The sequence below is a fragment of the Pleurodeles waltl genome, chromosome 1_2 (assembly GCF_031143425.1).
Source record: "Pleurodeles waltl isolate 20211129_DDA chromosome 1_2, aPleWal1.hap1.20221129, whole genome shotgun sequence".
Taxonomy (NCBI): Eukaryota; Metazoa; Chordata; class Amphibia; order Caudata; family Salamandridae; genus Pleurodeles; species Pleurodeles waltl.
The window spans coordinates 213,149,258-213,172,612 of record NC_090437.1 but is presented as its reverse complement, the minus strand read 5'-3'; the positions used below and the strand labels follow the sequence as shown (position 1 = coordinate 213,172,612).

The window sequence follows — 23,355 nt, the reverse complement described above, 5'->3', positions numbered from 1 at the left end:
AACGTGTCGCTTAGTGTAACAAGGGTATGGCTGGCATTTCATCGGCTATGTAATGGAATCGCCACATGTTGCCAATATGTAGTGGTGTACAAACGTGTTTTAAAAAAATTCTAGGAATATATCATTATTGTAGCGACTGTAGTTGCCATCTTTAAGTGTGTCAACATGAAAAGCTTGACAAGTATCACAATCAAACAATGTACCAAAGTGTAAGCAGTAATGGGAGTAGGTACCCGTGCTAAGGAAGCCACTTGGCATTCAATGCAGAATAAAATTGTCCTACCAAAAGATAAACTGTTTAGCCTGGTTGGAGTATCATGAGATTACACGACTGGGGCTAATCATACTGCCATCTCGAGCTGAAAAAAAATAATACGAAACTCATTTAAATCAAGCCAAGAATCAAGAATGAAAGCGCAACTGTAGTTTATCTGCATACAATTGAGCTGTTACTCTGAATAGCGAAAAAGTGAGCGTCAATGTGAATGCAATCAGCTATATGTTGGTGAAGAAGAAGAATTACATGGTGGTTCTTCCAGAGAAGAGTCCAATATATTCCACTGCAGTAAGGGGGCTGCGTTCAGAGATGCATCAATGATGGCTGAGCTGAGGTTTAAGGGCAGTGTGGAAGCATTCCGGGGCTGCCCTTACTTGAGTGCAGTTTAACTAGCAACTATTGGGTAGAAGAGGCTGGCGGGCCAGCTAGAAATGTAGGACATGATTTTTGGCAAAGTGGTATTAGTTTCACCGTTTTATATGTTTCCACAGATGGTGTTTTTATGCTTTTTTCTCTGATTCCTCCATCTTGATCTCTTGATCAGCCGTCACTGGCCCGGCATAAGTCTTGCAGATAAGTTAAATTGCTAGGCAACACAATATTTATAGATGTGATGTTTATAGAGTAGAAATGAAGAAACGGGAAGAATCTATCCATTTTACCAATGATTCCTATGATACACAGGCAAGCATCTCTCCTTCAAATTGAGTTTAGAGATTTTCGAAGTGTATTCAAGTTTTATTTTCCAATAACGAGTGTTATTAATTCCATAAGTGCTTCCTTTAGTGCAGCAGGCCAGAGCTGGCAGTTGTAGGCATGTGCAGATCTCCTGAACAAGTTTTGTATGAACCTGTAACAGATAATCGTTTCAAGAAAGGAATTCTAGTGTGTGACTCCTATAGATGAAGTCAAACTGGAATCATACAACCACCTGAATTCATGATCAGAGGACTTAGACAGACTGGGTGTCCATCGTGATGTGAACAGCAGGGGTTTAATGTTGTAAGTTTTGCACAACAGACTTAGTTGATAGTTTTATTTAATATTTATGCAGAGCAATTCATTCCGAGGACTATATATGAACAAAGCTATTTTCGGTACTAGATATTTCTTGCTAGCTGACCCTAGCATCTTCTTCTGGTCAACCCTTCACTTTGCTAATGGCGTGTTACTTGAAGGATGAGCTACTTTGCTCCATGTTTCTGAGCATCTACCAAGACCCTGTGAGCTTTGGATGTGAGAGCTACTTCTGTTGCAAGTGCATCACGGAGCACTGGAGCTGACAGGGGCAGTAGGGAACTCAGGATAGCCATGAGTGCTACAGAACCTTTGCTGAATCCTTTCTCTCACCCACCCAGCCTGAAGGTCTTTAACATTGCATAGAAAGATGTGGCTTTCCCTTTGGATGCCTTCCTTAAAGCTCAGAGAATGTTCTTCCTGAGCAAGGCCCATAAGAAGATGAGACTCTTCTGCCTGCCTGATCGAACCATGGTCTGCTTCTTCTGGGACAAGCTATGCATCCATGAGCACCACAAGATGACCAACATTCACTTATGTCTTTTTGTCTGTAAACATGAAGTTGGTGAGAGATTATGTGAAATATTAGGTTCTTGGTTGTCTGGGGCGTGAGCCATGGTGAAGCAACAACCACAGTCCTTGCCTGGGTGAACCACAAAAAGTCACTTAATTAACCTGTGCTTAAACCTAGGAAAGCCACAAGTTCAGGCTGACCATGATGGAACAGAGGGTTAGTCCAGCTGAAAAAGTTACGTTCACAGTCCCATGCAGTCTGTTCACAGTGGAAGGGGGTCACAAGGAGCAGGGAGAGCATTGCGAATGGCCGTTGAAGTACTGCAACGGCCAGGTGTTGTGGTTGGTTGTTGCTGTAGTGGGAAGATCTGTTGGTGTTGAAGATGGTCTGGGCTGGAGCTTAGCTTTGACAGTCACCGCAAGCAGTTGGTGCTGGAGCATGAGGTGTTGGTTTGTCGGGACTTTGCATGGGCAGTTGGTGGGGGTGGCAAGGTTTTGGCAGCAATAGGCCCATTCATGTTTGCAAAGAGTAAAAAAAACATCAGGAGAGCTCAATTGAGGCCACACTAAGAGTCCAGCACCTGAGGGGCACCATTTGGGGGTCAGGAACTTGCCCCAGCTGGGTCCAGGTGCTTGTTCAACATAGTTGGAGCCTATTATACCCCTAAGGCTCTGAGCAGGAGACCAGCAGAGTAGCCCTTGGAGTCAATCTGGTAGATTTGAGTTTAGGTGAAGATGTAGAGCTCAAACAGCAGGGCTGCCCTCTCAGGGTTTAAGGCAAGCTCCAGGCAGCAACGCAGTGGTCCCAGGAGCAGCAAAGCTGTCTTGTGGAGTACACAGGTGGCAACAACAACAGGAAGTCCTCTGAGAGTCTTTCTGCAGGCCCAGAAAGTGAAGTTAAGATTGGGTCTGAAAGTGTTAGTTTTATGCTAGGGACCTTCTTTGAAGCTGGAAGAAGTTTCTAGATGTTTCTCTTTGAAGTGCTTAACACAAGTGCTTAGAATTTCCTGACTTCCCAGCCCGGGCTTAAAGTTTGCTGCAGAGACTATGAGAAGGTGACAAGCCATTTGTATGGAAGGAGAGCACACCCTATACAATTGCAAGTGAGGCTCTGCCCAGCTCCGCCCCAACCTTCCAGCAGATGACCCATTCAGGCACACCTACTCCCTCTATTGTGTATTGGGAAAAATTCACAAAGTCTAATTGTCAATTACACCCAGTCATGTGACCCAAGGGAGATTGTAGGAACCAAATGGCTAAGGACAGAGAAATGCCAGTATTCTAAAAAGCTGCATTTAAAATCAGGCTTTACCATTAAATAGGATTTCTAATTACAATTTTATAGATAACAAACATGAAATATCTATTTGTTCCCAATCAAAAGATATAGGGGGTGATTCTGACCCCGGCGGTCTTAGACCGCCGGGGCCAGGGTCGGCGGTAGCACCGCCGACAGGCCGACGGTGCCCCGCAGGGCATTCTGACCGCGGCGGTAAAGCCGCGGTCAGACCGGCAACACTGGCGGTCTCCCGCCAGTGTACCGCTGCCTTGTTGAATCCTCCAATGCGCCGCCGAGGGGATTCCGACCCCCCCTACTGCCATCCAGTTCCCGGCGGTCCGCCCGCCGGGAACCGGATGGCGGTAGGGGGGGTCGCGGGGCCCCTGGGGGCCCCTGCAGTGCCCATGCCACTGGCATGGGCACTGCAGGGGCCCCCGTAAGAGGGCCCCTACAAGTATTTCACTGTCTGCTTGGCATACAGTGAAATACGCGACGGGTGCAAATGCACCCGTCGCACCTTCCCACTCCGCCGGCTCGATTACGAGCCGGCATCCTCGTGGGAAGGTCGTTTTCCCCTGGGCTGGCGGGCGGCCTTTTGGCAGCCGCCCGCCAGCCCAGGGGGAAAACTTGAAATACCCGCCGCGGTCTTTTGACCGCGGCGCGGTATTTTGGAGGGCGGAATTCTGGCGGGCGGCCTCCGCCGCCCGCCAGAATCAGAATCACCCCCATAATGTATTAAATGTAATAAGGTAACCCAATGTTATCCTGTGGGACAGGTAGGGCTCACAGTACTGAAAAACAACTTTAGGAGTTTTTCACCACAAGGAGCTTTTAGTTACAATGCTCCCTGACCCCTATGGACTACCTAGGACCTACCTAAGAGATTACATATGCAATAAAAGGGGAGCTTAAGGTTTGGCAAGAGGGTTATATTGACAAGTCGAATTGGCAGTTCAAAATTGTATTCAGGCTGCAAAGGCAGATCTGGGACATATTTTAAGGCTCTACCTAAGTAGGTGACACAATGTGTGCTGAGGACCTACTAGTAGCATTTGATTTATAAGCCATCAGTGTATGGTATACCACTCTTCAAGGGAATTAGGGGGTTATTACAACTTTAGAGGAGGTGTTAATCCGTCCCAAATGTGAAGGATATACCACCAGCCGTATTACGAGTTCCATAGGATATAATGGACTCGTAATACGGCTGGTGGTATATCCGTCACTTTACCGTCACTTTTGGGACGGATTAAGACCTCCTCCAAAGTTGTAATAACCCCCTTAGTAAGTAAATTAAATATGTGTAAACCAATATAACGATGTTTAGCGGAGTGAGTACAAGCACTTCAGCAATGGTCAGCAGAGGCAAAGTTCCCATAGTCCGAAGGCCAACAAAAACAAATTGCAGCAGAAAAAAGGGAGGTAAGCAGGCAAAAGGTTAAGATGACCCTAGGACTCACAGGTCTAACAGATTATCATTGTGCAACCCTGCAAAGACATTGAGTTTTTTTACATGTTTTTGTTTTTGTTTGTAATCCACTATAAACATCAGTCCCAGATTCTTAGGGCCGTATTTATACTTTTTGGCGCACAACTGCGCCAACGCAGTTGTGCGTCAAAAAATGTAACGCCGGCTAACGCCATTCCAAAGCGCCATGCGGGCGCCTTATTTATGGAATGACGTTAGCCGGCGGAGCTGCCTGGTGTGCGTCAAAAAAAATGACTTACACCAGGCAGTGCCGGCGTAGGGGAAAATGGAGCTTGGGCGTCAAAAAATGGGGCAACTCAGGCTGAGGCAAAATTTTCGCCTCAACCCGATTAGCGCCATTTTTTTGACTCCCAACCCCCATTTAAATGACTCCTGTCTTAGCAAAGACAGGAGTCATGCCCCCTTGCCCAATGGCCATGCCCAGGGGACATATGTCCCCTGGGCATGGTCATTAGGTATAGTGGCATGTAGGGGGGCACAAATCAGGCCCCCCTATGCAACAACAAAAAATTAAAAAAAATACTTACCTGAACTTACCTTAAGTTCCCTGGGATGGGTCCCTCCATCCTTGGACGTCCACCTGGGGTGGGCAAGGGTGGCAGGGGGTGTCCCTGGGGGCATGGGAGGGCACCTCTGGGCTCCTTCCGAGCCCACAGGTCCCTTAACGCCTGCCCTGACCATGCGTTAAAAAATTACGCTAAAGCGTCTGGACGTAACTTTTTTGGACCCGCCCACTCCCGGGCGTCATTTTTGCCCGGGAGTGTAAATACGGCGCACATGCCTCGGAGTCATTTTTTAGAAGGGAACGCCTACCTTGCATATCATTAACGCAAGGAAGGTGTCCACGCTAAAAAATGACGCAAACTCCAAGATCTTTGGCGCTAGACGGGTCTAACGCCAAAGTATAAATATGGAGTTAGTTTTGCGTCGGATTTGCGTAAAAAAAAACGACGCAAATCCGGCGCAAACAGGGTATAAATATGCCCCGAAATCTTTTTGGGACCCCATGCTTTGTATCATTTTTATATCTGAATGCACGCCAAAACACAAAAAGGTTTTAACCTATTCACCTTTGAACTGTTAATGATTATAGGACCAAGTTTACAAGTTTTATGGGATGACTGGAACTCGCTTTTTATTGAGTTGCTGCATGTAACTCTTTGCTAGTAGCAAAGCGCTTGTCCTTTATTGTGTATTGGATACACGGCTTGCCAGCTGTATGTGTTGTTTAGATTATTAGACAATTTGTTGAATGTTTTGTTTTTTTCATACCGAATATCTCCCTAATGAAGGACCAATTTAGGTCCAAAATGCAGCAGGCTCTTAATAAAATGGGTGCAATTTTATAATAAATTTGGCATATGATTTAGATTTATTTATATCCAAAAAGAAATTAACATTTAATAAATCAAGCATTTAAACTACTCTAAAATAATCATCTGTTTGAGGAATGTTGAATTTTTCAAAGGCAAGATTTAAGTAGTCTATCAATACATCTTTCATGTACATGAATCCATGAGTAATACTGGATAAACTGTGAAAGACTATCATTGTTCTAACTAGAGACAGTAGCTTCAGAATTGTTCCACTGTATGGAATAGCTATTTTTAATAAATTAAAATAGTGCACATTACCCATTGAGGTTAGTGTTCTCTCATAGTGAAATAAAATCTAGAAGCTATTTCACTGAATAGGCCTTGCTAGACATTTTCCATGAACAGACCCAAATGGGATTTACATCTTTGTTTCCTATCTCTGTTTAGAAAAATGATAGAAAACTGGCTCAACATTATTTCCTTCTTAATTTTGAAATTCTGATGTAATGGCAAACTCATGTTTTTGATAATTTAGGTGGAAAATATCTTTGGAAAAATAGTGCTGCATGAGTTTAACCTGGCCTAATACCAGGTCTAAGGCAAAAAGAACAAGTAACGGACAGATTTCTGAACAATGCAAACATTCACCCCCTAGTCACAAATCTGGGTTAAATCTATCATTTTATGGCCACCATGCCACCCCAGTTTGGACCCAGCCATATGCAAATCAGTCTTGACCCCGGTCCCCATGGGAACAATCTAGCACAAACAGCCAGGCCAGGTTCCCCCTACACTGTAAACAAGCAACCGGGGACTGGTTTCGGGGAATCACCCGTCATCAGCCAGGCTAGCTTGGCTCAAGTCAAATTAAGCACATTTTTGCTCTGAAAAAGGTGGCGCTGGGACAAAATAAAAAGAGTAAACAAACTAAAGAAAGAAAAAATTAAATGCAATGAGCATTTCTGTTCCCACAGCGCTGGTGCACTTTTGACTGCCATGTGTCTACACACACTTTTGCACCATGGTGTGAGTGTGTATGCATTCTCTAAAGCAAAGGTTTTGTATTGCAAGGAAATCTTTCCAGTACAAAGGCCAACCTTTAGGAGTTGTCCCACTTTTTATGTGTGCAGTACAATAGGCCACTCATGCACAGCTGGAAAAGTAAGGACAAATGAAAACATTTCTCCTCATTACACCTGCCTTAAGGACGCATAAGGTTTTGTAACAGATCCCTGTGTATGAATAACAATAGATACTGTCTTCAAAATATATGGGTGGTTGCTTGGGAACCCCCTTACACCACCCATGGAATGCCCACTTGATGCAAAATAGCACAAGGCAGGGTATAGCGGCAAGTTCAGTTACTCTGGGGAAATTTTCAATGCAAATCCTGTTTCGTGTTGGATATTAAATCCCACCCCAACACTTTGCACCAGTTTACATCACCTTTGTGTTAGAAAATCTGGGCTTCAGTCTGCTCTGGCAGCCAATGATGAACATCGTCAGTAGATATGCATCTGTCCCCACTGCCTATTAGCCGCAACAGCCCTTATAATTCTGCCATTAATGCAGAATTTGCAAATGCAGCAAATCTAACAAACTGTTGGACTTAACCTATTTGTAAATACACTCTGCATACATAACATTTCACCAAGCCTGATTGTGTGACCCAAAATGCATATTTGACAGCTCTAAGTTTCTGTTTCTTATGAATTAAAGTGGAACTGATAGTGTACGAGCTTTAGTGAAATGGGCCTAGATTCTTTATTAATCAATGTTTTGCAGTGAACAGCAACACCCACAGAAAGAGTCTGATAATCATTTGAATGGTTTCTAGATTTTTAAGCTATCCACTAAATGATGGTTACCAGCTAGCTCCACAAATTAGTATGCCAATTAATAACTTGCTAATCTGTGCACGGGTGTAAATATACAGCAAAAACATTTTATAATTGATCCATTGTTACTTGATTTGTGACTTCAAATTTGAATCAATGTATGAACAGAATATCTGAAAGAGAGCATAGTATTATATTCCTCTTTATATTGCCATCCACACTTCACATATTCAGGTTGTGACAAAAAAATCATTCAACAAAATTAAACATATAGACACCTGCCTTCAAATAGTGTTTTGATCACAACTGCATTTCATATCGCTCTTTGAAGGTGCTGTAGGTGACTGAGTTCCACAGAGGATAATAATAAGTACACTGAGTACCTATGCTTTGTTCACAGTGACCTGTTCCTCAGTGCTAGGGAGATTATAGCTGAGGCTTATAATGGTCTTGAGTACTTGGCACAAGCCGTAGGCGATGAGGTACACAAAGTCTGTGGACCTTTAACAACCATTGCAGTCTGAGGAGAAGAACTACAAAGCTGTTAGAACATTTCACCCACTGAATATAGAAGGTTTCAGAATAAATGGGGAGAAACAGGAAGATAAGCTGTGGAATTTTGAAACAGAAGGCCTACATCAGCTATCATTAACCCTCAACCTTTCATTTACCTTCTGTGTAAGTCTCAATATTCTTAATGAGGGAAGTTAAAAGTTGATCCAACGTGCAGCCCTTGAAAAGATGAATTTTGAAAAACTAGGGAAATCTGGAGATGAAGCCGGAGCTTTGGCAGAACTAATAGAGCTAGCTATATATTAGCATAACACAAGGGTCCACCACTCCTGTCTTTTAAGGTGAAGAAACATAAAAAATGGGATACACTTCATGCCAGTACTTTAGGGAGCCCAGCATAACAGAGGGGAAGGAAGCTGACAGCCTCTGGAATTCGTCCAGAGCATAACTGTAGCAATAGTAATAGCCGTAATGAAAGCATTCTGCTTGACCGTCAAGAGCCCAACATTCCCCTCTGGCTGCAGATCTGAAAAAGATATACATGCTGAAGTGTACAGGGCTAGATGTCTGGTCAGATGTGTACTTAGGTTATGGGCTGTAGAATAGCAATATGTATAGGATAGCCCAACTGCGTGTGACCCTTTTGTGTTACAAAAGAAGCTCTGAAGTCGTAATTGCAACATCCACTCTTCTAAATTCTATTTGTTCAGTATGCTTGTGTGTTAGGCTCCCGTGATCTCTGTAACTCGTTGACATCCTGTGTAGAGGCATTTACATTTTTTCTGCATTTTTATTGATCTTGCTGTTTTCATTAAGACAATCTTCAGTATTTTTATGGAACTGTTGGTTTCCCTTGAATAACTTTGAGCCCAACAGGCATTTTTTTCTCTATTTGTGGCATAGTGTTTAAAATATTTTTCTCTTTCTAATTCAAACTGAGTTGATATTTTATGTCATGGTCTTATTTTTATGTTTTCCAAATGTATTGCAATAGTTACATATCATAACACATGCACTTATCTCTGGAAGGCTGTCTTCCAGCATAGGCCAGGCTTCAAGCGCACTCTCGTGGTTGCTTCTGTTTAAGGAGTGGAGAAGCTCAGTTTCAGCTTGCATCAGAATGGTGACCTCTCTCAGTCAATTCCAATCAGATTACTTACACGGCCCTATACACCATTCATTTTCTGGAGTGCACTATTAAAACAGTAGTTATCGTTAAAATGTAATAATCAGGTAATATGTAAGTAATACTATAAAGGGCCACGGAAAACCCTTTGTCTTAAAGCTAAGACCATTGGAGGCATAAGTCTGAACATAATCATCAACAACTATCTTACCTCTCTCTGTTTCTCTGTGTATTTCACAATATGAATGAAGTCTGAGCAGTTATTCTTTTATTTCAGCTTTTTAATTTACATCTGAAACGGCTTGTTATTGTTTCCTAGGTGGCCGAATGGGGCATCCAGAAATTAGGATTGGTCAAGTATGCTAGCAAATCAGCTGGAACGTACAGTGGAGGAAACAAACGCAAACTTTCAACAGCCATGGCTCTGATTGGATGCCCACCGATAATTTTTCTGGTATTTATTACCATTTACTCGCATATTTTAACTTGAATGATCAGATTGTGATAAATTATGATTAAATGTGCCATTGTGGGATGGAAAAATATTTTACAAATAAAAATAAATGTTACTAAGCCAGCGACAGAAACTCTATAGCGTGGTGTCTATATCTGGCTAGATCCACACACTAATGTATACTTTGTTATGCCAATTCTTATCGTATAGAATGTTCCATAGGGAACTGAGAATGTGGAAGATGGATTGTATGTTAGAGTGTCACACGTCAGTTGGTCCATTGCTGATGTGGGGGCTGGGACGTTTCTTATGGTAAATTGTACTTTAATGAATTCACTTTTTGGACTCACCTCCCTATGTGCGGACATCTTCATCACACTGAGATTATAATTTCAGAAGAAAAGTTATTTTTTGGTTCACATATAATTTTAGCTCCTTGTTCAAAACTGTACATAATGTTGAGAAAAGGGAAAGATATCTAGGCAGAGAAGTTTTAAGGCAAGGGCAAAGTGGACTCTTGCCCAGGGCTCCAGCCATTCGTGGGGGGGCACATATAGAGCCATCTGTGTTCCGCAGAGAGATTTGCCCCGATGAACTTGAATAATTCTTAAACAGATTGTTTTAAATACTTTTTTACTTTAATTTATTTTTTAACATGGGTGATGTGTGAGGGTCTATTACAGACATTCTGTAGAGGAATGTTGTGTCTATGTTTCATGAAACATCCAACAGAGTTTCTTTTTAGATCAAAGCAGGTCCACACGTGAAATGAGAGGGTGTCACAGACATTATTTGTAGTAATGTTAGTGAGCTACTGTCGTGTTAGAATATTAAAGAAACACTCCACTACCCCTTAATATTAAATGTAAACACATTTAGAATTTGGATGAGTGTGCCTGTGCACTGTCAGTGACCTGTCCAAACTGGGCATGAAAGAGCTGAAATTGGATCATAAGTTCAAAGCTGATTTGAACAGGGCCTCTCAAAACACTTTTGGCCCAGGGCCCCTAAAATCCTTAAAATGCTCCTGGTTCCAAGGCCGGATGTATGGGATTGGAAACTCCATGTGGAACATTAACAGGTCAGATAACCTCAGACATAGGAGTACTGAGAAAAAGAATGTGATCTCTCCAGTAACAGATGGTGATAAAAGATGCACTTATTTTTTAGTTAGGGAATATTTTTATAGCGCGGTACAAGGCCCCAGAGCAACAGGGGGATTCACATAAGTAACATGAGGTTAGATATTGAAAACAATAGAGACGCCTACAGCAGGGGAGAAAGTAAACATTTTCAGAACAGAAACCACAGTTACTCATTTTTTTGACAATTGCAAGGTTACATGGTTGTTGATATGCCGTGATAAACCTTTAGGCAATTAATCGGGGCATGCACTGTGACATAACATCGGTCTATCTGGTCATAGGCCAGTAACAAAACAGCCAGTAAAAGGACAGAAGCCCTAAGCCCTGTACTGTGACTGATCAAACACACCCCCATGTAGTCCCTGCCCTCTTGCTTTTACCGACTTCTGCTTGAGGGGTGTATGGTTTGTTTTTATTTGAGTTTTCCTTTTCATTTCTAATTCACTAAAATACGATTAACTTGCAGAACAATGGGATGCTTATCATATGAACTGACCCAGAAAACAATTTATATCTGTTTCAGATTGCTTCTGCCCCTCTCAAAAAATGTTAATAAGTATGTTTGGCAGACAAGCGATCATTTCCCCAAAGAATTAACATCTAAACTAATTTGATTTTTTGGTGACATGCAAAGAGTTTATGCGATTCATTGTACAAAGTGTTTTTCAAATTGTTGACTAAGGCCTGTCTGACAATCTGAAATGGTAGTGTAGCGATGGTTGTTATGAATAGAATGTGATGACCTCGGGTGGTGGAATGTTATGACCTGGGGGTGGAATGTAGTGGCAGTTGGAGACGGATTCAACCATGCCGGTTGTATTTTCCATGTATCTCTGTTTCTGTTACAAATGAATTTATAAAATAAATATCAATATTGAAAGAAACAAAGGGCACGTCAGCTTTCCTCTACAGAAATGGCGACGAGCGGGATCGTGGATTATTGGTAACCTGCCTGCGGTTAAACTTGCAGTCTCTGCAGCAACTTCATTGGATCATGGATTTTTGGTAACCTGCCTACGTTTAAACTTGCAGTCTCGGCAGCAACTTCATTGGCAAGCGAAAATGTATTTTTTTCAATGTCGTGACTGTGCGGCTTACCGTAATTAGTGATCGATCCTATTTTCTTTATGCTTAAGAGGGGATCGTTACCAGCACGTGTTTCAAGAGCGTTGGATTTGTGTATACATGCGCTGGATCTTGCGCAAGAAGGTTGGAACATGTATCCAAAACGTGAGAGGGCGCGCGCTTCAAGAGCGTTACATGTGTGTATACACGCGCTGGATCGTGTAGCTACACGCTAGCTCTCGCATGTCTACATTATTACGAGATATGCTCTATTTCCTCTATAAATAACGTCGAAGGACGTATGCGGCCATTTTTATTGTAGTTTTTGTTGGTTTTTGGTCGTTATATCTTTTGGAGGAATTTGATATTGGAATTTTTTTTGTTTTGTTCTCTGTTCTTTAGACTAAATTTGACCAGTATACTGGTATTTGTTACTACGTAACTGGCACACACACACACACACACACACACATATATATATATATATATATGATATATATATATATATATATTTTCCTTAACAGAGATACTTGGAATACTAATAGTGACAAGTACAGTAATAACAATATTTATTGTTAACAGCAGTGACAATTCCTATACTAGGTCTCAAGTGGAGATTCTTCAAATACAGGAATACCACTTCCCCTTCAGCTGGGCACGCCAAACAAATTTTTAGCTTCTCCAGGGGAACCAGTTGTACAATGGAAGGAGTAGAAGGAGTAGTTTTTTAAATTACATTGTGAATTTGGAAGATAGCAATGGTTCACTCACTGCAGAAAGAAAAAAAGGATTTTAATGCACTGTTTAGGTCCTGAAGGTCTTCGCATATACAACCAATCACAAAAACATAAAAGAAGTGATGGAAATGTATTTCAGAATGCAATTCTAGATTTAAATGATTTAAATGATCATTTTTCTTCTACTGTTTGCACTGCTGTTACACGTCATGCATTTTTACAAAGGAAACAAGAAAAACATGAGGACATAAAAAGCTATGTATCTGCTTTGAAACAATTAGCTAGCTCATGTAGATTTGCTGGGTTACATTATGAACTGGTGCATGATCAAATAGTTATGTACACAAAAAACAAATCTATACAAGAAAGGTTGTAGGAGAATCCAGTCTTAAAGATATCATTGCTTTGGTAAAGAAAGCAGAGTTATGTGAAAGATGTGCGAAAATTACATTGGCACAAGACAGGAAAATAGAAGAAGTAGTTGCCAAGGTGACTGATCGGAAGCAAAACAAAGGATCCATGGAAAAATGAGATAATTAATCTAGAAAGGAATAAAATCACACTTTTACTAGAAATCAAAAAACAAACTGGCCAGATCGAACAAAAAAAGAATGTTTCCAGTGTGGAGGTGGATTTTACTCTGCAAGATTTGATGGATGTCTGGCTAAAAATGCAAAATGTTTAGAATGTGGTATAATAGGTCATTTTGCAAGAGTTTGAAGGAAAAAACTAATGAAAAAAACAAATAGTAAAGTAGCATGTATTAAAGAAGTGGAGGAAGAATTATCTGAAGCTAGTGATGAAGAAGCAAATTATAAACAGAAGGGACATAAAACTGTTGTATTGAACATTTCGGGACAATCCTCAAACAAACCTTTTTGTTGGGTATCTTTTGGGGGAGTTATGTTACAGGTAGCGGCAGATTCTGGCTCTCCATATACCATTATTTAAGAGAACAAGTGGCAAATGTATTTTGTGAACAGTATAGGGAAGTGTTTAGAACCTCCTGACATTGCTCCTGAAAGTTACACTGGTGACAGCATTGACATAATTGGATTTAGACTGCTTATATTTAAATTTAAACACAGACAAGCAGTGTGTAAGTTATATGTGGCTAAAGAAGGTCTGTCTATGTTAGGCTGGAAAGACCAGAAGAAAATTCATATTGTTCTAGATCCTAACAGTATAGAACAAGTCCTAGTAATGTGTGATGAGGAGGATACAAAAAAATGGGTATCACAAGAGTTTCCTGGGGTTTTCAATGGTAAAGTAGGTCAACTGAAGGGATTCACACATCGTATCAGACTCAAGGAAGGTGCAAAACCCAAAATTCATAAAGTACGTAACATTCCATTTGTTGTAAGAGAGGAGGTAAAGAAAGAATTGGACACATTACAAAAGTCTCAAATTATGGAGTCAGTTGAAACATCAGAATGGGTTTCACCTTCAGTGGTAGCATGTAAGGCTAATGGCAAAGTGCATTTATGTGTAGATTTAAGAGGATTGAATGATAATATCATTGTGGACCAGTTTCCTCTGCCTCATATTGATGAGATGTTGTCTGTCACTAGAGGTGCCAATTGGTTTTCTACTTTGGATTTGTCATCCGCTTACCATCAAGTGATGTTGGACTATCATAGTAGACATTTAACAACGTTTTGACTCCCTGGAGTTGTTTTCATTTTAAACGTATGCCTTTTGGGTTGGCGTCGGCTGCAGACATTTTTCAACGGTTGATGATGCAGTTATTTGGGCATTTGCCAAATGTCACATTTTTTCAGGATGACATTTTAGTTATGGGAAGTGAAAAGAAACACCATGATAAAGAATTGAGGAATGTGTTGACTATTTCACAAAAACAGGTTTGACTGCAGAGAGCAGCAAGTGCAAATTTGCACAGAGGAAGGTGACTTATTTAGGACACAAGATTAATCATGAGTGCATCAACCCTAAAAAAAAAAGTTAGTCAAAGCTATTTTGAATGCTCCTGCTCCTAAATCTAAAGATGATTTAAGATCCTTTTTGGGGTTAGCTGAATTTTATTCAAAATTTGTAGAACATTTTTCTCGTAAAACTCATCAAATGAGAGTGTTACTTAAAAACAAAGTTACATTTGAATGGAGTGAAAGCTCTCAAAAGACTGTTAAAGAAGTTAAGAATGCGATTGTGAATGCCCCAGTGTTGCATGGTTATGATCCAAAAGCTTGTTCTATTATCACAACAGATGTGAGTGGTAAGGGGCTTGGAAGTGTCCTGACACAGATTGATGAGATGGGTGAAAAATATGTTGTTGCATATGCATCCCGTTCTTTATCGCCCACAGAGGAAAAATAATTGGTTATAGAAAGAGGAACTTTGCCATGTGTGTGGGCTTTAGAACATTTTTGCAAATTTATTTGGGGACAAAAATGCATCATAAGGTCTGACCATAAACCTCTTACAAAATTGTTAACTTCAGAAGGATTATTTAAGGCATCTGCTAGAATAGCAAGGTTATGTATGAGACTGCAGGATTTTTTATGTGAGGTACAATATGTTCCTGGTATTAAAAATGTTACTGCAGATTTTTTAAGAAGGATGTCTTTGCCTTTAAAAGAATTGGATCAAGATCCTTGGAATTAATGGTGTGTTGCAGGTATTTGTGAGGACAAGCTCATTACAAAAGAAGAATGGATGCATGAGTATGATAAGGATGATTTATTGAAAGAAGTGAAAAGTAGAGTGATTTTTTGGGTGGAAGGATTATAAGAAAGTTAAAAGAAAAGATGATTTAAGAGCTTATTGGGAAGTGAGAGACGAGTTAAGTATTGAAGGTGAATTTTTATGTAGAGGTGGGAAGATCATTCCTCCTTCTGGTATTCGAAATAAACTCACAGCTATTCGACATGAGGAGCATTGAGGCATTGCTCGCACAAAAAGGGGAATCAAAGTACTCTATTGGTGGCCAAAGATTGATGTGGAAATTTAAAAGGTTTGTACGTGACTGTATGGAATGTGAGAATAGTGACAAAGCTAAAAAAGCATTGAATCCACCCATATTGTCTTTAAGTTGTCCTAATTTACCATGGGATGAGGTTGCTTTAGACATTATGGTCCCTATTACTTGGCATGATGGTACATCAAAATATATTGTGGTATTAGTGGATTTGTTTTTGAAAGTACATAAGAGATTTGCAAGAAAAGAATAAACAGTATTTTGATAACAAATATGGTACTAAAGAAGTACATCTGAAGGTAGGAGGATAGGTGAGAGTGAAATCTGTAAGGAAAGTAGGCAAGGGTGAGAGTAAGTTCAACAAACCAATAAAAATCAAGAAAGTGATGAAAAATACTGTTGAATTGGTGGATGGCAATGTGTGTCACATGAGTCGTATTGCCATTGCCAGGCCCTGTAAACAGTTTCAGAGAATGATACAGGTTAAGTCATGTGAAGAAGGTAGTAGCAAATTTTGGTGGTTACAAAGTGAAAAAAAACATGAACAAGGAAGCAGGTATTGACATGGGATGTGATGAAATTGGAAATCAAGATGGTGGTCAGACTGATATAAATATGCATGGAATTGAATGTAATGTGAAAGAGAGTGAGCCGGATAAAAATGTGCAAGGTAGTGATGGAAAGAGGAGATTGTAGGAAAACCTAGTATTAGAAAATATTGTGTGTGATTAAAATTTGTGTTTTGTTTTATGTTTCTCTTATATAAAAAAAACAAAAAGGAAGGAAAAGGGATGTGTAGCGATGGTTGTTATGAATAGAATGTGATGACCTGGGGTGGTGGAATGTTATGACCTGGGTATTGATTTGGGGGTGGATTGTAGTGGCATTTGGACATGGATTCAACAGTGCTGGTTGTATTTTCCGTGTATCTGTTTATGTGACAAATTAACTTATAAAATAAATATCAACATTGAAAGAAATGAAGAGCGCGTCAGCTTTCATCTCTACAGGTAGTTTTGTTTTCTGAAACACAGTGCAGCTTGTTAGGTTTGTACGACCTTATGAATAGTTTTGATATCCTGTTCTGTAAGGTCCGTGCAATCAGACAAAAGTCTCTGCTGAGTTATGGGCCTGTAATACCTGGGTAGCCTCTGGGAAAGCCACTTGGACTGAGTCTGTAATATCAGTGTAATCTAAAAAATAAATAAAAGTTCTGCATTTTTAAGTCTATCAAATACTGTTGTACCTGCCTATACAGAGGTGTATTTTTTATTATTTCAGTCTGCAAACCAATTTTATCCCCAATTTATCTGATTTATAACAGTGCTAATCCCCAGGGCTGTAATACCTGTGGTACTCATGGGATCGATATCCTGCTGGAGACTCGAGCCTGTGTAATCAACGTAACAGAAGGATAGTTGTGGTACCTGAAGCCTACCATAGACTGATAGATCAATCTAACCAAAAGGTGCATTTCTGTAAATTCATCCAGTGAAATACATCTCATCTAAGTGATAGATCACATGGGCATAATAAATGTGTAACTCATGTGATAGAGATTGTGTCTCATAGTTTGTATTGAAAATCTTTGCATATTGAATGATTGCTCTGAAGTGTGATATTTAAATCTGTGTGTCTAGAAAGATAACCTTCTTATATGAAATCAGTGGTTAAGATATAAAGAATAAATGAGTAAGTGCTGTTGCTTTAACATTTTCTTATGGAAAACAGCCCACTTCTACAGCCGGCCCCAGTACCACCAACTCCAGCTCCCATTTTATGTGACTTGCAGAGGGGAAACATTCTTTACATCATGGTCTTTACAACACTGAGGCCCTTATTTATACTTTTTTAGCGCTGCGTTTGCGCCGCTTTTTGATGCAAAAACGGTGCAAACTTACAAAATACAATTGTATTTTGTAAGTTTGCGCCGTTTTTGCGCCAAAAAGCGGCGCAAACGTGGCGCTAAAAAAGTATAAATATGGGCCTGAGTCTTTATCATGCATTCTTTTCCAGGCTATGCCTTTACCATGCATTGTCTTTACCACACAAGTTTTTAACATGAATAAGCCCTTACCATTCAGTACACCATATTTGTCAGAAAAGTAGCTTTTGGTCCAGAAACCGTGTTTTTTGTTCTTTAGTTTAAATCTATTCAGTAGTTTTTGAGATATTTAGAGAAAACCAAATGTGTATATCTGGGTGGAAGCTGAGCACAGATCTTATTGTGAGGTCTGATTAGCTGGCAGCATTTCAACTAGGAAGTGATGGCAGACATCTTGGGACCAATATATATGATAGCAGCCCATTTAAAGGCATTGTAGTGAATGGCAAGTTTCGAGGGTCACAAAAAGGAAAACATAGAAAGAATGATAACATATTTTAGTTACAATATAAATCATTTGGTGAAATTGTGGATGTGTGACCTCCTAAATTAGGCCTATGTGACACGTAATAGGGCAGTGACATCTACTACCCTCAGAGGTCGATTCAAATCATTTGTCTCAGACAGGTATAATAAGATCATCAACTCCAACAATAAGAGCTAATAGCCATAATCAACAATAAAATGTAATAAGGAGGCAGTAAGTTACACACCATGACCTATGAGGCCATGAATCACCACACCAATTTAGTAAAGTTCAAACAATTATTGTCCCTATATTAACAATTCTAAAGTCACATAAATAATACGCAATACCAAATGATAACCGTACAGAAACAACACAGGCTGTCCAAAATGTATGAAGAATCTCAATCTAATAAAAACAACCACCATTAAACACTCCAAAAGAATTATACAGAATAATAACTGAATTATTTGAGTAATAACAACAGATTTCATTAATTGTGCAGTTGAATCGGTCACAATCAGTTAATAAACATTCAATTCAATAATGAGGTAGGTCATCCTTACTACCAAATTCTAATTAGAAAATGCATGTGTGCGACTAGGCTTTGTCACATGCAAAAATTAGAAACATTTCTAAGGGAATTCTGTAAAAAGAAAAACAAATGCACATTGGTTATACCTCTCCTAAATGAGAAAGCAGTTGGCAGAGTCTTCACCAGCAGAGCACAGGAATAGAAGGTCTTCAGCGATCGCCATCAGGAACATGGAAAGGCAACAGTTCAGTAAAGTTGGATTTAAGGTATCTGAACTGTTAGAATCATAAGCATGTATATCTGATCTTCACTGCAATTATTTCTTACTCAACTGAATCTACATCATCTGAAATTTTGCTAAATGAAAGTTGCAATAATAATTAGCTAAACTCCTTTTGGACAAGACTATGTGGTGTGACAGTGAACAACCAATTACATTCTTCTTCAGTTTGTAACTTTCCTCATGGCTTCTTCGACTTAGTCACATGTTTTCACTCTTCTCCAGTCAGCAGTTTCCGCAGAGTAATAACATTGTAGGAAACAGGACAGAAAATAACACTTCAACAAACATTACTTCATACCAGAAACTAAGGCCCGTTGTTAAAACTTTCAATGATTATCACAAGGAAATACAGAATAAAAAGGTGAAAACAGTAGTAGATTTCCACTGTGAGCTTTCAATAGAATAGTTAATAAACAGTGTTTGCAAAAGAATTTCACTGAAGTCAGCATAACATTTCAACGCTGTTCTGTGGAAATATACTAATACATAGGCCTTTTACCTAAAGCTAATACAAGAAGAATAAAACAATTCTAATATTCAACTCATATTTAGTACATTATTTAATTAATTACATCATTAGTTTTGCTCATTAATATTAATCATCCTTTGTCGTTACACATGTTTATGATTTATCAAAATACATTTTCAAAGTTATTTATTATTTCACATAGAACTCGTGGTGGCAGATACCACGTCAACCACATTTCAAACATGCATGTTTCATATTTCTAACACAAGTTTCTCTAATTAAACTCTTTTAGTACACATTAATTATAAGATTTGTCTAGTCATATTTTTATAAATAATGTTTGCTCTCTAACAATCCCTCCTCTGACGGAAATATGGGGTGTCACAAAAGAACATTTCATTAATGAGACAATTCAAAGAATAGTTTGTTTAGTATATCTACAGTTAGATTTTCTCTTTTCTGCAAAATTTCTCAGATCATGAACGTTTTTCCTTCTCATCTTTTCCATATCATTTCTTCCCTCCTCTGTTAATTGTTCATCTTTTGCATTTTTATGCATATGTACAGTTTGTAAAATGAGATTGTACAAATGAGACATACAACCACAATTAATCATTGTTTCAGTACTGCTCCCACAAAACCTTGACCAAAATATTCAAACCAATTTCCCATTTTAGAAAGCCTTTGCTTATATTTTCTCACACACTTTGTTGTTTCGGGTCCTGTACATCAGAGCTAAATTTTGTTAAATTTCTATGTAATTTTTAATTTCTTTATTATTGTCTGGAATAAAAGGACATCAGTGTTGCGCCTTAAGCATCCGATATACTCCACCCTCTTTTGCTAAAAGAATTTCTGTATCCCTGAAACGTATCACTCCAGAAAAATCTGTCCACAATGGTTGACAATGTCCTAATTTGCATGTCACTCAGGACAACTCCTTTAGAAGGAATATTTGCTCCAAATGAATCGCCAAATATTTCTGAATAAATTGCCCTCTTTGATCTTAATCTTGATTTGTCAAGAGTATCATTTATGTTGTCAATCTGGTAAAGTTTAGGGAAAACCACTCCCAGTTAACAAGTCCCATACCATCTGTTAGGGAGACGATAATAAGCACCTCTACCACAAATATAATATACACCAGGAATCGCAGGATCTTGTCCATTCAACATAAAATCTCATATATTCCTGTCTCCATTCCCTCGTTCCCACAAACCTAGTGTCAGTTCTGGATTAAGGCCTGTATATACAAAGCATCCCTAGATCATGATGATCTAAAGCAAGCTTTCCTTGCACGTTAGTTACACTATATGCATGATCATTCTTAGAATTGTGTTTTACTAAGTCCTTCTCTATTTTCTCCTTCATTGCCTTTCTTCTATCATCAGCCTGATTCAGGAAACCTTTGTCAACTGGTGAGATTATACTATCCCAAATGTAAGTGTAGGTTCAAAGAAACCTCCTACAATGTCTATGTTTCTAGCTTTAGCACTACTACTCAGGTGTTTATTACCTGGAACAAAAGAAAAGACCAGGTCAAGATTCAAGTTTGTATACTGTATGTATTCTTGATTATAAAGCCATGTTAACAAAAGATTACAACTGATCCCATAACTTAATGGAAAGTTATGATATGTAATCTCTTTTTGTATTGAGGACGGGATTTATGTACACACATAACATCCTCTCACATCCGTAGTTTCAACATATTCATACAACAAATGGTAATAAACATTAAAAGGAAGACCTCCTTGTGAATTGTCTAAGTGTAATAACTCCCATCTTAATAGAACTTGTTTAACTCAGAAAGTGTAGTGACTTCTAGTATTGAAGAAGGTGTGGAAGAAATGTCAGCTTTATCAGATGTACTCATGATTATAATCAACAAAAAACTCAAAAATACACATACAACTGCCAATCCAACACATACATACTTACACCCATTGTTTTTATTGCAATTCGTATTCATGGCCAGTAAAGAATCAAAAAGTGGAAGGAAAAATATATAGACTTAACTATGCAGCCACAACAAAAACAAAAAAATAAATTTCAGCTTTTTTGTGATTATATACAGCAACTTTCAGGCTCACCAGAAGTTGTCAAAAATTAGTTTTAGTTTTTTGAATGTCACTTTAAGAGATGACAATTTGCTGTTCACTGATTATTACTTTCAGTGAATAATGTCTCTCTTGGTCTATCGACAATGTGGTTTCAAATCTCAGTTGAAGTGTAATTTCAAGTTCTAAAAGGCTGACCTGGATTCTCATGTTCAAAACAAAAGGAAATAAACTTATCAGCTGCTAAGTATACCCATTCAGGACCTGTGTATCTTCGACTTGTAATTCTCTTCCATTTAGATTTGTGTCTTCTGCTTGTTTATCCTTCACTCAGATCTGTTCCTTCTGCTGTTTCTCCTTTGACTTATTACATCTGCACCACTAGCCACTTCAAGAGGAGTCAAATCTATATGACTTTGATTCAACCCAACTCCATTTGCAGCTACTTCAGGGCACAATATTTGCTTTACCTCTTTTTCCCAGTCATCTGCTTCTGGGAGAGTCCTCTGGCTCAGAGTCAGCTCTACTGCTATATGCACTTCTTTATCTGCTAATAGAGGAGTATCAGGCTCGTCCTCAATTTCAGCTGTCAAAGAAGTATCTGGATCTAGATCTTCACCAGTTTGCACTGTCTCTACTTTTGCAGTCTCTTGCTTTGTCTCTGTCATTTTTTTTCTAGAGACTGTACAGCATCTGCTGGTGCTTTCAGATACACTGAATCTTCATCATCCTAAGGATATGACAGCTTACGAGTATGGCTTGCATGAATCCAGTTTGCAGTTCCAGCACACTTCACAGCAGTCGTTGTCACTACTAAGACCTGCAATGACCCTTCATCCCAGGCTCCAAGCAAATCTTACAAGTGCATTTGCAAGAACAGCTGGCAATCTAATGGCTCTGCCCATTAATATTTCATGGGGCGAGAGACCAGTCTTCCTGTTGCATGCTCATCAGAACTAAAGGTAAAGCATCAGGCCATTTCAGAAAAAGTAGATGCACACATTTTTGCTAAGCAAGCTTTCAGAGTACTGTTAATTTGCTCCACTAATCCAGCAGCCTGCTGCTTCTGCTCAATGTTTAAGGCTGAACATAGCCCTTGTTATTGAAGTGACTTCCTCTATCTGATTCTAAAGAGGCCAGAACCCCGAATCTTGGGATTAGCTCCAAAAGTACAACTTTGCTACTGTGAGGCTATCATTTCACGTGTAAAGTAGGCTTCAATCCAATGACTAAATATACAGACAATCACCAACACATATTTAAAACCACCACACACCGGTATCTCAATGAAATCCAACTGCATTCTGTTAAATGGACCACCCGATCTTTTAATGTGACTCAAATTGACAACAGTTCTCTTTCCCACGTTCATTTGTTGACGTGTAATGCATCTGTGACAAATTGCTTCTGCAACCTGTCTAAATTTTGGAGTGTACCAAGATTATTTATATGTTTGAATCATTGCATCTCTGCCAATGTGAGTTTGACCATTATAATATCTAGCCATTTGTGTCAGTAGGCAATTTGGCAAGACCACCTAACCTTCATTTGAAACCCAAATGTTATCAATTTCTCTTTGTTTACAACCCAATTTCATCTAACTTCTTTTTTCGTCTTCTGGAACTTCATCCTGCAATCTTTTCATTTCTTCCCAAGAGTCAACCTCTGTCAACAGAAAACTTTGACTTGTCTCATCAGTACCTGTTACATTTTCCACTATTCATTGAAAGTGGCACAATTAAGTGCACAATGTCTAGCAACCTGATCAGCATAGGCATTATCCATAGAGATATAATCATTTGCTTTGAGATCCACAGCACACAGCACACTTAACCACTGCAACTTTGTCATGTGATTGCAAAGCTTCCAGCAATTCATAAATCCTGTCACCATTTCTGATAGGAGAGCCAGAAGAGGTCACAAAACCTCTTTGGGACCACAACTGCCCGAAGT

At 39.4% G+C, this 23,355-nt stretch overlaps 1 protein-coding gene across 3 annotated transcripts in view; it reads left to right on the top strand.

Annotated features, from left to right (window-relative positions):
• The window catches only part of LOC138299526 (phospholipid-transporting ATPase ABCA1-like), a 2,649,159-nt gene that overhangs the window by 2,335,197 nt on the left and 290,607 nt on the right, over window positions 1-23,355 (top strand). For all 3 annotated transcript variants that reach the window (XM_069237840.1, XM_069237822.1, XM_069237830.1), the window contains one exon: window positions 9,688-9,822. In XM_069237840.1, the coding sequence (XP_069093941.1) occupies window positions 9,688-9,822 (135 nt within the window). The remainder of the gene's footprint in view (window positions 1-9,687; window positions 9,823-23,355) is intronic.